Source organism: Lutra lutra, chromosome 6 (assembly GCF_902655055.1).
Source record: "Lutra lutra chromosome 6, mLutLut1.2, whole genome shotgun sequence".
In the NCBI taxonomy this organism is placed as follows: Eukaryota; Metazoa; Chordata; class Mammalia; order Carnivora; family Mustelidae; genus Lutra; species Lutra lutra.
This window is the reverse complement of record NC_062283.1, coordinates 138,834,769-138,851,835: the sequence shown is the minus strand read 5'-3', so window position 1 is coordinate 138,851,835 and position 17,067 is coordinate 138,834,769. Positions and strand designations below refer to the sequence as shown.

General features: G+C 44.2%; 1 protein-coding gene across 5 annotated transcripts in view; it reads right to left on the bottom strand.

Annotated features, from left to right (window-relative positions):
• Positions 1 to 788: 788 nt before the first annotated feature.
• Positions 789 to 17,067, bottom strand: part of CCDC170 (coiled-coil domain containing 170) — a 107,873-nt gene continuing 91,594 nt past the window's right edge. For all 5 annotated transcript variants that reach the window (XM_047734913.1, XM_047734911.1, XM_047734915.1 and 2 more), the window contains 2 exons: positions 4,191 to 4,427; positions 789 to 2,032 (listed from right to left, as the gene is read on the bottom strand). In XM_047734913.1, the coding sequence (XP_047590869.1) occupies positions 1,832 to 2,032; positions 4,191 to 4,427 (438 nt within the window). In that variant the 3' untranslated portion in view covers positions 789 to 1,831. The remainder of the gene's footprint in view (positions 2,033 to 4,190; positions 4,428 to 17,067) is intronic.

Genomic DNA, 17,067 nt, shown 5'->3' with positions numbered 1-17,067 from the left:
ATTTACAGAGAAAGTAAGTGCCATTCATTAAAGATTGTACTTGGAGAAGGAAAACAGAGGGAAGGTATAAAAACAATCCCTCCATCTCTAATCACCTCCATCTTCCCATGGATGAAAGAGAGCCGCTCAGCAAGTTCTCTAGAGACCAAACCAATAAAGTCACCTCCTTCTTTCTGGGTGAGTGTGGGTCCGGAGCCATAACCACTGAATCTTTGGATCGTGTGTGATGGGGAGGGCGGTTCAGGGGGTGTCTCCAGAGATCACAGGCCTTCCACTGGGAAAATACAAGCCCCCATCTCCTGCCTGTTGAACCCTCAGTTCATGTCCTTACTCTTGGCTCTGCAGGTGTTCTTATTAGGTCACAAATGCTATTTCATACTGTCCTTGGATGTAAAGGAGAAAGCCAGGCAACACTGACCCCATCCCCAAGGGGACATCCTGGGTCACTCCCTCTGTGTGATCTGTCAACGAGCCTCTAAATGTTAAACTCATTTCCTTGCCTCTAGAATTTACTTTTTCTCTTAATTTTTGGGGGTAGTCTATTCCCCCCCCTTTAATTAGACACCAATGCTTTTTTCAGAGACTATTTAAAAATTCAAAAATAAGATACAAAATAAAAATAAGATTCAAGGGGTACCTGGGTGGCTCAGTGGGTTAAAGCCTCTGCCTTCGGCTCAGGTCATGATCCCAGGATCCTGGGATCGAGCCCCACATCAGGCTCTCTGCTCAGCGGGGAGCCTGCTTCCTCCTCTCTCTCTGCCTGCCTCTCTGCCTCTCACAGAGTGACCTCTGTCTGTCAAATAAATAAATAAAATCGTTCAAAAAAATAAGATTCAAAAATAAGATTTAAATATTCAAAAATAAGATACTCACCCAAAGAACTAAAAGTTTCTCTCAATAAAGTTAAGAATATGGTTTCCTGAAAAACTCTTGTGAAGTAGAAATTTAAAAAGACGGCAGAAAGTGATGGAAATTCATAATAAAACCCCCATTCTAAAAAAGTCCTCTTGCTGTCAGTACATGTGATATATTGGTGAATAAACCTGGGCAGGATTTCTTCATTTTATAGGTTTTGCATTAAAGGTTTCATTTTTAAAGGACTGAGATCAACCCAGTTCAAACATGAAAAATTACCACCAAATATGATCTGGCAGCAACATTTAAAACCAGTAGGTTTCTTACAGGACCTCAGACCTATGTGTTTTACCCAAATAATTAGGTGTAATGCTTTTTAAAGAAATCCTATGCGTGACATTCATGAATCTCAGTCACTTTGTGGACTTGATTTAATGTATGAATGTTTGTCTTCCTTTATGGGGGCAATTTTCACCACAATAACAGAAGAAACTGGAGGAGGGCAGAGTAGCAGAAGGCACAGCCTTTGATCTGGGACCAACATGGTCAGAATGCTGGTTCCATCCCTAACCAATTGCAATCTTGGGTAGGTAACACCCTCTCTGAGCCCCAGACAGGTCACAAAATAAATCATTAAAGCTTCTCCACACAGCTACAATGAAAATTAAATGGGATAGTAAAGCCCCCGGCTCATAAAAGGAATCCCACAAATGTTAATCCCCTGCCGCCATTGTCCATTCTAGATATGCAATCTACTAGAATTCTTCTGGGTCCCAAAGTGCTAGCAAATAAAATAATGTGTGCTCTTAACCTACAGCTGGCACCTCTAAGATCATTTTTTGCAAATGGGATTCTGGCTTGATCATCAAAGCATATGGTATTCACACACTGACCAAATTTCAAAGGTTTGGGGAATTTGTGAAATTGACCATTGTGTTCCATCTCTTATCTCCACCTGCCCCAAAAGAGATGGTATTCAATGAAGGAGTTTTAAGCAGTTCTGTGGATGCCTATCGCCCCCTGGAATCATATCTTTGAGACAGGCACAGGTGACAAAGTGATGCTGATGTGAATGGATCAGTCTTTCAAGGCATTTGATGATTTCATAGTCAGGAAGTGTAAGACTGGTCACGTTCAAGCCCAGCATCTGAGAAACCACCTCCCTGAAGTCCACCAGCTGTAATATCAAACACACAGAAGGGTGAAAACACAATGTATCAACTACTGCTGGTCCAAATGCAACCAAACAAACAAACCCATTGAAAGCCCAGGTGTGCATGAGGTAGGCAAATTACTTACCTATCTTTAACCTCAGTTCTCTCATTTATAAAATAAGAAGGTGTCATCTATTAAATTACCTCTAAAATACTTTCATCCCCAACTTTTGGTGATTTCATAACCTCTTTTCTGATAAGCCAATTAGTGTGGCATTGGCTACCAAGTCAAGAATCTCGGGTAGGCAACCATGAATAGGACCCTGACCTAAGACTCCGTATTCTCACTTCCTGGTGGGAATAACCATACACCTCCTTCCCAGGGCTATTCTGAAATTTGGATCCAATGAAACAATGACTGTGTATGTGTTCTATACAATAAAAAGTGCTTTACAAAAGTGTAGTTGTGTCCATGGGTGGTAAATCCTTATCCACTGGAATTTTAACTGGGCATGGAATCTTTTTTTTTTTTTTTTAAGATTTTATTTATTTATTTGAGAGTATGTGAGAGCTGGGCGGGGGGCAAAGAGAGAGGGAAAGAGAATCTCAAACAGACCCCGTGCTGATCACGGAGGCCAATGTGGGGCTTGATCTCATGACCCTGAGATCATGACTTGAGCCGAAACCAAGAGTTGGGGGCTTACCTGACTGAACCACCCAGGTGCCCTGGGCAAGAAAGCTCTTAAACTAAAGGAAGAACAACGGGCAAGAAAGTATGAGCTGGGGGGTGCCTGTGTGGTTCAGTGGGTTAAAGCCTCTGCCTTCGGCTCAGGTCATGATCCCGGGTTCCTGGGATGGAGCCCCGCATCAGGCTCTCTGCTCAGCAGGGAGCCTGCTTCTCCCCTCCCTCTCTGCCTACTTGTGATCTCTTTCAGGTAAATAAATAAAATCTTAAAAAAAAAAAGAAGAAAATATGAGCAGATAAAAAAAGAAGGACTACTAAATAATGACCAGATCACATCACATATCAGCCTCCTTCACAACCTGTAACATTAGACTCTCTGGGACTACCCTTCATGCATCACAAAAGGAAAAATGGAGAGGTGGGGAAGTTGGAGACAATGGATGAAAATGTGCCTCGTATTCCATAAATTCTCGTACACTGTGTACACTGTGATTCTGGGCTAGAGCAGAAGCAGATTAAGTCAGGGCTATCTGGTCAACCCCTTGATGCAGTACCTTCCATTTTGGAAAGATGTGATCCAACAGACATTGCCTCCAGGAAAAGTGACTTCCAAACATTCTCACCATGTCTTCATTCACTTCCCAACCTCCTTCCCATGCTGAGTCCAATCTAGGGGAACATAACACTCTCTCCAGCCTAGAATCCCTGATGAAGAAGTTCCCCCTCAAAATTGTCTCCCCTTTCACATATGGCCGAAGCTCTTCATTCCTGAGAGCTTTCTCTCTGAGAACACACACTTTATAGTTTGGCCTTCCTCAACGTTCCCTGACACATGAGCCAAAGCAGAGGCAGCCAAAGAGAGGAAAAGAAAATATATCCTAGGATCAGAGTCCACTCTCTGCCCTTTTGAGCTTCAGAAAGAGAGGGAGATAAAAGCCAAAAGCAATGGGGGTCAGGCTGCCCGGGACAGTTTCTTTATGCCTGACCTTCTGATGTGCTCACCAGATAAAACTCTCCTCCTCGCAACCAGTCAGCAAGTGAGTACTGTTTATGGCTTACATCTGGGTGAGATTGGCCATCGAGTCTGGGTGCCACTGTTTGAGAGTTGGGACTGTTTCCTGCCACTGATCTCTGATGGAGATAAGCTCTCCCTCCTGAGGCTGAAGCCTGGGCTGATGCAAACTTCAGAGGCAATCAGAGAACATAATCAAAACCTCTCCACAACCAGAAACTGGCTTTCCACAGCCTTTCCACTGCTTTGATGAGAATGTCTTTTTCTTTCCTACAATTCGTGCCATGAAACTGTGGATTATTTTTCTTAGCAGAGTAAATCATAATGGTTATTTTAATGCCAGGAAGATGCTAGAGGGGAAGCAGATATATTGGAACGATAAAGAAAACTTTGTAGATTGTTTTTGAAGAAATGTAAAAATAATTATCAAGCTTTTAAATTGTCCTTTTTCCTAAACAAGATTTCACCCCAGATTTCTACCCACCTGCTTTTCTCTCATTTCTGCTTCTTCCAGAGACTTCTTTAGCATCTTCGTTTCGCTGGTTACCACTTCCATCATACTTCTGGCTCTCTCCTTATCCTCCTGAGCCTCGTGCTCTGCGGTATCCAGTTCCGACTTGACAGACATTAGCTTTTTCTCAGCTTTCTCCTTCATCTTCTCAAGTTTGTCTCTGGACTTACTTAGGTCTTCAATAATTTTGGTCTGTTCCAAAGCTTTAATCTACAAAGTCAAGGGAACGCTAATAATTTCTATCGTATTTGTTTTTGGACAATTGTATCAACAAGATAAAACTAGAAGACAATAAAATTCACTTAATAACTGTTTTCTAAATAAAGAATGGAATCCATCCCAGTTATACAGACTTTGCTAAGCATACATGCCAGACAAACATGTCTTAAGGCAGTTACAGCTTATAAACATATCAGAGGACCATTATTTAGAAAATCAATGAGACAAAAGGTAGATAGCATGATTCTGGGGTTAAATATTCAAATAAAGTCTGCTGGTACTTACTCACAGACTCTAATATACTCCATAGGCAAAAGCAACTTGCACTTTGGGCTTCATGAAAGGGTTATCCCCAGCATAGATACATTAGGATAAGTAAAATATCTCCTCTGCTAGTGGTCTATAACAAGGAAGCCCACCTAAAATCCCCTCAGTAAGTCTTCATTACTACTGTAAGGAAAATCTAGAACAGCAATATTTCAGAACTAATGCCTTCGGACTTGACTAATGAATATGGGAGGCATGAGGTGGCCACAGCATCCCACTGCAAACAAGAAGGAAGGTGTGGGGGGTGCCTCTCTCTTGGAAGCTGTCCCAGGAGCTTAAAGCCAACACAGAGAGCATTCTGGAGCATGAGGCACATTTTCTTTATTACCTTAGTATTTAAAATTTTGCCAGATCTGCTTACAAAAAAGAATTTGAACAAAATGTTGAAATTCTGATCAATACCATAACATGGATGAACTTTGGACATTACAACAGATAAAATAAGCCAGACACAAAGGGACAGATATTGTATAATTCTATTTATATGAGGTACGTGGATAGGCTAATTCATAGGGAGAAAATGTGGAACAGAATTCCATCGCCAGGGGAGGAATGGGGAGTTATTTAGTGGGCACTGAGTTTCAGTTTGGGAGGATAAAAAGTTCTGGAAATGGATGGTGGTGATGGTTGCACAACACTGTGAATGTATTTAATGCCACTGAATTGTGCACTTAAAAATGGTGCAAATGATAACTTTTATGTTATGGATATTTTACCACATTTTTTAAAAAGAATTGGAGGTAGTTTTACATACCCGACACAAAATGTTTAACAGCGACCATTACAAATAAGTATGAATGAGCTACCATGCAGCATCCACGGGGATGGCTGCAGTCAAAAAGAGAGACTGCAGCAAGTGTTGGCAAGGGTGTGGAGAAATTGGAACCCTCACCTACGGCCGGTGGGAAGGCAAAGTGGTGTAGCTGTGGGAAACAGTTTTTCCAGTTTTCAAAATATTAAACACAGAGTTAACTCATGAGCCAGCAATTCCACTCCTAGGTTTATATATTCAAGAGAATTAAAAACTTCTGTCACATAAAACCTGTCCACAAATGTTCACAGCAGCACTATTGATAATCGCCAAAAAGTAACAACAACCCAAATATCCATCAACCAGTGAGTAGATAAATAAAATGTTGTACATCCATGCAAAGGAATGTCATTCACCAGTAAGAAGGAATGAAGCACGGATACATCTTATGGATGAACCTCGAAAACCTTTTGCTAAGGGGGAGAAGCCAGTCATGAGAGACCTCTTAGCGTATTATTCCATTCATACGAAAGATGCAGAAAAGGCCAGGGACGGGTGGGAGGGGAGACTGCGGGATAACTGCCAACGGGTTGTTTTCAGGGTTGATGAAAATATTCTGAAATTAGATAACGGAAATTTGCTTTCATCTACTATAACACACACAACTTCTTAAGAAATTTAGTTTCTGTTCCCGGAGAGAGGAGGCTGATGGCAGCCATGCCTGGACAAGTTCAAAGCTTTGAACTGCCTCCATGCAGGAGAAAGGAAATCCTCGGGAAACTGACAGCTGTTGTGGGACTTGCAATGGGGAAGGCATAAAAACCACCACCGCAGCTTGAGAAATCCACAGGCGATACCATGCCAACCACGGTGGAGGGAAGGAATTCAGAGTCAGTTTTTGAGCCAATGAAATGGCACTAGAATACCAAGTTTCTACCACCCACTAAGTGCAGGTCTGCAGAGGCTGACCTTGGAGATCATGCACGGATTCCAAGTTACAAAAACCCACGTGATCAATACAACGAGCATCCTACCCATAAACGTTTTTGAACATATATGTATATGTATTTGTAAATTAGATCAGCAGGGGTGCCTGGGTGGCTCAGTGTGTTAAGCCTCTGCCTTCTGCTCAGGTCATGATCTCAGGGTCCTAGGATCGAGCCCCGTCGGGCTCTCTGGTCAGCGGCGTGCTTGCTTCCCCCTCTAGCTCTGCCTGCCTACTTGTGATCTATCTCTCTATCTCTCTCTGTCAAATAAATAAATACATCTTTTTAAAAAAATAAATAAATAAATTAGATCAGCTACTGCTCTAAATAATGTAGTCAGTCGACTATCAAATAAACATGTTACAAATTGGGGGACATTGCATGACTGAAATCTTTATCAATTTTAAAAACAAAGTTATCTCCTTTTAAAACAAAGAGGTTCCCCTCATGTGCAAACCATCACACGCTACAGAGAGACTATGCGGCCAAGTGGAAATTTGCTGGGATTGGGATTCTGAATTCAAGAGCTTGTATTAAAGGATATGTTCAGCCTTTCTGCTCAGATTAGAAAAACATTTACAGTGGGCTATCTACCAAAAGTGACGGAACACAGCTTGGAGAGCTAGAAGTCCATAAATCAGGTCCTAATGAGGTGAACTCATAGCCAAAATTTTCTGAAAAATACGAGACTTTATCACAATCCTAAAGGCTGCCTCAAATCTTGTCATCAGGGAGCAAAGGCAAGTCATGGAGCTCTGAGCCAAGCCACCAGAACAGAACTAAAAGCCAGGGGATGACAGAGACCTCACGCTCCTAAATCAAACCCAACAACCGAAATTCCGGGAAGTGGGGTGTGGCTAAGCTGGTTTCTTAATCCTCCGGAAGGAGCTTCCCAGATCCAGCCCAGAGTTCAACAAGAGCCTGTGTCCCTAATGGTCTTCCAGTGGGGCAGAACTGGTCATTGACAAGACCTATGTGCCACCCAGACCCCAGCGGGGATGGAGAAGGCTCCAAGGGGGCTTTACATCTGGGGAACACTCTGTCTAGTGTCAGCCTCCTTGAGCGAAAAAATGTCAAAATCCAGTGAACAGTTCTCTCTCATGTTAAACAAGCCCAAGGCTCTGAAAGAGATGGTTATGGAATTTAAAATCTGATGGGTCAAATCCCCCAGAGGATCTAAATTCTCTAGCTGGAGGACTTTCAAGAAGCCTCATTGAAAATGCAACCCTGTGGGAGCTCAGCTCTATACACAGTCGCCCTGAAAACCAGGAACCGCAAAGAGGAAGAGCATCTCCGTGGCCCAAAGACACGCTGCGCCCTTACTAAAGAGAACCACAAGGATTTCAGCAGAGGGAAATTGAAGCAGAAAACAGAAGGTATTCGACTCGGCAGTCTGAGCACACCTCCACTCCCACCACTCTACAGCCCAAGAAGTCCTTCCTTGTAGGTTCTGCTCGCTGCACACATTCAAAGTAGGAAGAGTTCAAACTCAATTCCAATCTACTATTGGAGATCCACTGAGCCCGAGATGGTAGGTTACAAGAAATATATATAAAGAAAGGCTGCACTGACAGGGTTGGAGAAAGTTCTAGAGTAGAGAAGGAGCATGGGGAGTAGCTGTCTTGCATGGGAGATGATCAAGAGAGGTAGCAAGAGGAAGAGACCTTTGCTGCTGGCTAAAGGATATTATTCCCCTTTGGTGTTTCAGTGAGAGGCTAAATGAAGGTAACAATGGTTTTTCAGGTTTTGGTTGTCTGACTACTGATTTGGGGGCACAGCTCCCTACTAAAATTGGGCCATGTGGTACAGATGAAAAGCCGATACCTCTCCACCCAATATCTATTCTTTCTTTTGTTCTTACTGCCCACAATAGACCCATTTCTCAAGCTGACTTCATCTAAGGGAGGCCTAGGGACTATGTTCTGGCCAACAGAGATACAAAGAATTGCATTGTTCCTGGAAAGTGGCCTATAGGGTGTCCTCCTGGCTTTCCTCCTCGCCGGTGGCTGGAATGAGGCCAGAGCCCCAGCAGCTAGCTTATGTTAGGAAGCAGCATTGAGGATGAAAGCTCTTGCCAGAACAGTGCGGCACAAAGAATAAGCCAGGGCCGCCGATGACCACAGAGCCATTCTGCTAAGCATGGCAGGCCTTCTTTTCCATGAGAAAGGGCTCTTCTGTGTAAGCCACTGTTATTACAGGGATGTTCCAACATATTTCACTGAAGCTAATCATAACTGACACAGGTTAAGAAGCAACTGGTGTTATAGGAGTTACACAAAGCATTTTCTGGGTCCCCTGGAGTTCTGCCACATAATTTCAGTGCCTGCACTTGCATTTGCACAAAAACCTATGTTTGTGCCAATTAGTAGTAGTACTTTAATTATTCTAAGTTAATGAGAAAAGAGCAATGGTGGACTTATTACATAAATAATGTGTTCCTGCCAAGGGAAGGCCAAACTATGTCATTGTGTGTATACAAACAGCACATCTGCAGCTTTCAGTTAAAACACGGGCTAGACTAAATGCTCTGTCCTTAGACCACAGGCACGCGAGACTTCAGAAGAACCCAGGCCACAAGCAATGGATACTACACATTCTAATTAATGGTGATTGTAGTGAAATAATATAATCCAGCACATTGAATTAATATCGTTAATGTTTTCAATTCAACGTTTACACTCCACTTTGCTTTCTAATTGGTCTAATTTTACAATGGTAAAAATGTAGCAAGATTGGGGCGCCTGTGTGGCTCAGTCAGTTGGGCTGACTGTGGGTTTTGGCTTGGGTCATCATCTCAGGATTGTGGGATCGTGCCCACACCCCCCCCCCACTGTCAGGCTCCACACTCAGCAAGGAATCTGCTTGAGATTCTCTCCCTGTCCCTTTCCCTCCCCCCTGCTCCTCCCCCCACACTCATGTCCTCTCTCTCTCTCTCTCTCTCTCTCTCTAATAAATAAATAAAATCTTAAAAATGGTGAAAAAAATCTGTTAACCACTTTTTAAAAAATGTAGCTAGATTAAGAAATTTTTATACAGTGTTAAGTTTATATATATTGTATACATGAAAGCAATATTATAATAAAATTATTTTGACTCAACACAGGGAGGGGAATCTGTAAAAGAATATTTTTCTTTCCAAAAGAGATTTTCTACAGTAATCATGTTTGCCTGCCAACTTAAAATTTAATAGTTTTCTGGAAAGGTCTACATATTCCTGGTTGAGAATTCACAGGGAAATGTACTGCATAAGTCATAAAAAGGAAGACTGGGATAAACTAGGAGTCAAGGTCTTCAAGCATGGTTTTGCAACAGACAGAGAAATGCGCTCAAACACTCCATACAAATCATCCTAACAGCCTTGCTCATAATAGCCAAAAAGTGAAAACAATCATAATGTCCATCACATTTTGAATGCATACACAGTGGGTGGTGGGTCCCAATGGTGGAATATTATTTGGCATACAAAGGAATTGTAATGGTTAGTATCATGCATCACCTGGGCTGGCCCACAAGCCAGATACTTGGTGCAACACTGGGAGGACACTGGGAGGGTGTCCTGGGGAGAGATTAATATTGAAATGAGTGAACTTTCAGTAAAGTAGATTTCCCTTCCATAGTGTGTGGTCTTCATGCAGTCCGTTGAAACCCTGCACAGAACAAAAGTGACTCTCCCTGAGCTAAGAGGGAATTCTACCAGAATCCAACCTTTACACTTGAACTGCCTCACCAGCTCTTCCTGCCAGCCTATCCTGCAGATTTTGAACTTGCCAAATTCCATAATCACATGAGCCAATTTTTTAAAATCAATCTCCCTGTAGCTCTCCCTCCATCCCTCCCTCTATGATGTTATACACACACACACACACACACACACACACACACACACGTAGATCTTGCTCCTCTGGAATACTTGGATAAAATAAATATATTTCATATGTATTTCATGTATTTATTTCATACATATATATGAGAGATAGAGGATATAAATAAAGAGAAAGACAGAGAAATGCTACTAGTTCATACATATCCTATTAGTTCTGTGTGTATATAACAGAGAGAGAGAGGGAGGGAGACAGACATAGCCTATTAGCTCTGCTTCTCCGGAGAGCTCTAATTTAGGAATGAAGTGCTAACACGTGCACAAGACAGATGAACGCTGGGAACAGACTAAGGGAAAGAAGCCAGAGGCAAAAGGCCACATATTGTATGATTCCATTTATATGAAGTGCTCAGAAGAGGCAAATCCATAGAGACTGAATATAATTTAGTGGTTTCCAGAGGCTGGGTCAGGGGGAAATAGGGAGTGAATGCGGTAGGTATGGGATTTGGGTGGGAGGGTGGCTGCGGGGTATGACAAATGATTTAGAATTAGGAAGCAGAGATGCCTGAACAACCCCATCAGTGTATTAAAACCAGCGAACTGTGGGGCCACCTGGGGGGCTCAGTCGGTTAAGCAGCTGCCTTCAGTTCAGGTCATGATCTCAGAGTCCTGGGATCGGGCCCCACATCGGGCTCCCTGATCAGCAGGGAGCCTGCTTCTCCCTCTCCCTCTTCCCCTGCTCCTGTTCTCTCTCTCTAATAAATGAATAAACTCTTCAACAAAAAAAAAAGAAGCCAGTGAATTGTACACTTTAAAAAGGTGAATTTTGGGACAACTGGGTGGCTTAGTCAGTTAAGCATCTGCCTTCAGCTCAGGTCATGACCCCAGGGTCCTGGGATCGAGCCCTACGTCAGACTCCCTGCTTGGTGGGGAGCCTGCCTCTTCCTCTGCCTGCCGTTCCCCCTGCTTGTGCTCTCTCTCTCTCTCTCAAATAAAATCTTTAAAATAAATAAATAAATGGGTGAATTTAATGTAATGTGAATTACATCTCAATTTTTAAGGCATAGAAATGTAGTTCAAATTATTATTTTCTATATCAACCTTCCATAAATGGTGAAATTAATTCTTAATTCAATAAGTGTAGTGGGTTGAACTGCGTCCCTCCCCACCAAAAAAATAAATATATGTCCACCCAGAACCTCAGAATGGGACCTTATTTGGAATAAGAGCCTCCAGCGGTATCATTAAGGTAAGGACCTCATCATGAGATCATCCTGCAATAGGGTTGCCCCTAAACCCAGTGGTGGGTGTGGCTTATGAGCCTTACAGAGAAGGAGACAGAGCAGGAGGGACACACAAGAGGACAGTCACCTAAGGGTGGTGGCAGAGAGGAATTCCGCAGTTACAAGCAGCAAGTGGGAGCCCAGAGGATAGAGTGATGGGCCCTCAGCTTCCCCAGAGGGAATCAACCTTCCCAACACCTTGCTGTCAGGCTCCTGACCTCCAGAATTATGAGAGAAAAAATTTCTGTCGTATCAAGCCACCCAATTTGTGATCATTGGTTTTGGCAGCCATTGAATATGACATGAAGGCCATCTTTGCGAACATTCCAAAATGTTACCTTGTGAATAATAAAGTCAATACAGGGACAAGCACAGGCAACATACAAAGATAAAGAGTTAATATCATTGGAGCACCTGGGGGGTTCAGTGGGTTAAAGCCTCTGCCTTCGGCTCAGGTCATGATCTCCAGGTCCTGGGATCGAGCCCCGAATCGGGTTCTCTGCTCAGCGGGGAGCCTGCTTCCTCCTCTCTGCCTGCCTCTCTGCCTACTTGTGATCTCTGTCAAATAAATAAATAAATAAATAAATAAATAAATAATAAAGAGTTAATATCATTGATCTCTCTTGGACACGAATATGTCTCAAACAATAAAAAATAAAAAGTCACTTGTAGCTAAAATCTCTGACAAACTCATGAAGTTAGCATTCATGGTGTTAGTAAGTCAGAGAGATCTCTGTTCACTAATGGAAGGCATCTTGTGTCTGTAGTGAAGGTCCTGATTCATTCTTGAGTCCGTCAAATCCCCCCTCTCCTACATCTTTCCTATAATCTTAGCTGGTAAAAAAAGAAGTGGATCTTAGTCACCTAGGTGGCTCAGTGGGTTAAAGCCTCTGCCTTCGGCTCAGGTCACTACCTCAGGGTCCTGGGATCGAGCCCCACATCAGGCTCTCTGCTCAGTGGGGAGCCTGCTTCCCTCTCTCTCTCTGCCTGCCTCTCTGCCTACTTGATCTCTGTCAAATAAATAAAATTTTTTTAAGAAGTGGATCTCTTTGTGCAAAATAAAGCAAATAAACACACAAGCCAACTTTATTTACTTTCCTGACTCTTCCCCTTTTCATCTAAATATTCCAGAAGAGCTGACCACTGACTTTTGTTTCCACTTCTCCTTCATCCCTCAGCATGTTGGAACTTGACCTATTCTCAATGCCATCACCCAGGACCGCTACAGTCTACCACACGTGCTTGAGTCCGAGGTGTCCCAATACCAAGGGCAGGAGACAGCCCTTCCCCCTCTACCTTGCCACTATACTTGATGCTATTGGCTACAGCCTCACTCTAGAGACCCCCTGTTCTCCCTCCCTTGTCTCTCTCTGTTTCCTTTTAGTCTCTTCCCTGATGGTTTCCCTCTCGTGTCTGAAAGTCTTCAATGGCTTCCCAGGGCCCAGAGCACAAGTCCAAGCATCTCAGGAGACACACAACACCCTGGGTGATCTGGCCCCTGTCCGCTGCCCAGCTTCTTCTTCCCCCATCCCGCCTCTGGACATCAGCATGGTGCCAGCAGCAAACCACCGAGCTTCTGCTCACCTGCTGAATGCATCTGGTTATCACTGGTATCATTCCCTTCTCCAATCTACTTGTCTATACTTCAGTTACTCCCATCAAATGTACACAATTTTTCCCATATCCACATATCACCTATGGTCATCATTCCTTTCCTTAAGTCAACCATCTTTTTGAACTTACCCAATTTATTTCTATGAAAAGGAATTTTGTAGGATTCCAGTAGAATTTGCCATGACTGGAAGATAACAATAAAACAGAAACTGTACAATGACCATGAGGAGCATTGAGTCATGTATGGAATAGTTGGTCACTGTCTTATATGCCCGAAACCAATATAACTATATATTAATTATACTGGAATTAAAAAATTTTTAAAGAAAGAAAAAACCCACTGTACAATGAAAACAAAACAGTATTTCTAGATACTATTCCTTGTACCCAGCGCTGAGCTGAAGGCTTCTTCTTATTTAAAATGTAGACTAGCAGGGTGCCTGGGTGGCTCAGTGGGTTGAGTGTCTGCCTTCAGCCCAGGTCATGATCCCAGAGTCCCAGGATCGCGCCCCATATTGGGCTTCCTGCTCGCCAGGGAGTCTGCTTCTCCTCTGCTTCTTCTTCTCCCTCTCCCCCACTCATGCTCGTGCTCTCTCTCTCTCTCTCAAATAAATAGATAAAATCTTTAAAATAAATAAATAAAATGGAGACTAGTAAATGTTCTAGGGGCATAAAGACATAATAACCTCTAATTAAGATTTTCTCCTTGATAAGGAGCTGGAATTGGAAGAAAATGGAATTGGAAGGAAGGAAGGAATTGGAAGAAAAACGAAAGGGCACCCATTTTTTACCTCACGACAGAACATTGTATAGTGACCTATCCTGAAGCACCTAGAAGCATTTTATATGCCCCCAGAGCTGTGTGCCCCGCACTCGAAAGCTTCGCTTTACCCCAATGACCCCAGAAGAAGAAAGTGTTAAGCCTGACGCTATCACCAGAACCACATATTGCACAATCCCGTCACCCAAAGAGCAAAGCTTCATTGCAAGCGTCAGGCTTGCTTGTGAAAGGTTATGTGGAGAAACCACTGGCAGGTGAATTATCATAATCCAGGCGGAACAGGAGGCAGATGTGAGGCAGCTGTCCTTGCGGCCAAACGCGAACACACTTCTCAGATGCCAGGCCCAGTCCCCACCAGCTGTTGACCCCCTTTTGCTACAGAAAGTGTGGGCTTCTCCCTCCGCAGCACCATTTGCGGGTTATAGGGCCACCTTGGCTCCGGGTCCCAGTGCCACTCTCCATATACCCAGTCTGGAAAACACCCTCCTCAGAAGCCACACCCCCAAGTGGCCCCCAGACCGCCATTCACCAGGAGGGGCCCCACTTCCAAAGCCACTCTTTCTCCACTCTCCCCCAGCAGGTGCTGGGCCCTGTGCCTGGGCATGGCCCAGGGGGGATCCCTTCTTCCATCGGCACCTCGCTGGCTCCTGTACCGTGAGGTGCCAGGCCCCGTGCAGGCCAAGCTTCCTCGGGCTCCTGATGTGTGTGGTAATCCTAAAGCCTCGTTCAGCCCCTCAGGACAAACTGCCTACCCCCCCAGGAGTGACAGAATTAGCTACAATGGTGGGGCGTCTGGGTGGCTCAATTAAGCCGCTGCCTTTGGCTCAGGTCATGGTCTCGGGGTCCTGGGATCGAGGCCCGCATCAGGCTCTCTGCTCAGCAGGGAGCCTGCTTCCCCCTCTCTCTCTGCCTAGCTCTCTGCCTGCTTGTGATCTCTCTCTCTCTCTCTCTCTCTCTCTGTCAAATAAATAAATAAATAAAAATCTAAAAAAAAAAAAAAAAAAAAGAATTAGCTACAATGGCAACTAACATTTGTACCGGGCTTTATTCTATTTTAGCTTTATGGTAACTGGCCACATGCAGAGAGCTAGCTGGAATCTTCCAGTAAATGTCACAGAGTCCAGACAGCCCTTTGTCCCGGCCCAGCCCACGTCTTTCAGAGATGGAATTTCAGTTCTTAGAAACTGGCAAAAGCAACACAGGCCTCTAGCATGGGGGGAAGCAAGGGTCTCTGAGATGATATGGGGATGAGTGGGTGGAAAGAGCCCAGCAGGATCCAGTTAGGGAGAAGGGATGCTCGGAGACCCAACCCATGCAGATTTCACAACGAGGTTAGCAGTAAAATAAACAGCAAGATGAAGTCAACCCTGACTTTTTAAATTAAGCTTCTTTTTTTTTAAAGATTTTATTTATTTATTTGACAGAGAGATCACAAGCAGGCAGAGAGGCAGGCAGAGAGAGAGGAGGAAGCAGGCTCCCTGCTGAGCAGAGAGCCCGATGCGGGGCTCGATCCCAGGACTCCGAGATCATGACCTGAGCCGAAGGCAGCGGCTTAACCCACTGAGCCACCCAGGCGCCCCTTAAATTAAGCTTCTTAATTTTTCCTGAGCACAGAAGAGCCCACTATAGGAGAAGGGTAGCAGCAGGCTGGAGGGAACTGGGGGAAAGAAGCCAGGTAGCCCACAGGGTACCTCCCAGCACCAGTCACACCTTGTTTCTGAAACACAGAGTGGTCTCATCAGGAAATCCTTGCTCGGGTCCTTGCTTGGAGAGACCAGGAGGCATCAGGTCTCCCCGGGGTCCCCCCCACTTAGTCATCCGTAGTAACCACCCAGACTGCTCCATGTCATTCTCTACCCCTCTGGCTTCGTGGAGCTCTGGAAGCTCGGAGTATGAAAATCCCCAGTGCTGTTTCCCCTTCCTTCCTATCACAGATATCTTTGAGGAATTTGAACTATTCCCTTGACACACACTTACAATGAAACATGTCCTTTCTTTATGACTGAATTTACCTCCTGGTTTTGAAATCCAAGTTCACTTTATTTATCATGCCTCATCTATGTTTTTCTACCTGCCTACTGAACACCAGTTATGGGAACTATTGCCATCTCTCCTTCAACAGGAGGAAGCCAATGAATAGAACAGATTCTTCCAAGGCCCAAGGCTAGGGGTATAGCAATAATAGTAGTAAAGACATTAATAAGTTCTAATCAAGATTTCTTCCTTGACAATGGGAAGAACTGAAAGAAGAAAACCAAAGGGAACCCATTTTTCACTTTAGGACTCAACGTTATATAATGCCCTGCCATACGCCAACTAGAAACACGTTATGTCCACCACAGGACATTTGAACACCCGGCTTTACAACACAGATGCTGCCTCAGCTCCCCCTGCAGCCCCTTCCAGCCAGGGTGGGAGCAATGGCTTGCTGACCCCCTACCCCAATACCCCCCCAAGATCAGTCTCAAGGTATGAAGGGGTGTGGAAGATACTTGATATTTTCTCCCCACATTTTGCACCCCATCAGATCCTTTCCCTTGCTTCCTGCTTTCCTTCCCCTGGCCTGTGTCTGCCCTTTCTTTCCCTCTAGGGAAATAAGTTTCAACTCAAAAGGGCTTCAGGGGAAAAGAGCTAATGACTCACAATAAAAAAAATAGAACAGGAAATACTTCCTAAAATACTGTCCCCGCCACATATATTTAAGTGCTAGCTTAATGCCAGGTTCCTTTTCCCTCCTGGTCTGTTTCCAGACTCAGAAACATTCCAGAAGCCCCGTCTAGAGCGCTATCTGCAAAGAGCCAGGACGTTATTCCCATCTGTATTCCTAACACGCGTATCTGCCAGAAGTGGTTTGTGCCTGTGGAGTTACATATACGTTCCAGGGGCACACGCACACAGGACGTTTAAAGATTTCGATTAAATTTGTTTACGTTTTAATTCCTTTCTCCTCTGTAGTGATTAGAAGGGGAACGCTTGAAATCCAGGACGCACGCTGCCCTGACCTGGGTACCTTCCTCACTTCCAGGGATAAGGCTTCTCCCGCAGCTCCTGAAACACCAGTTGCCCCCC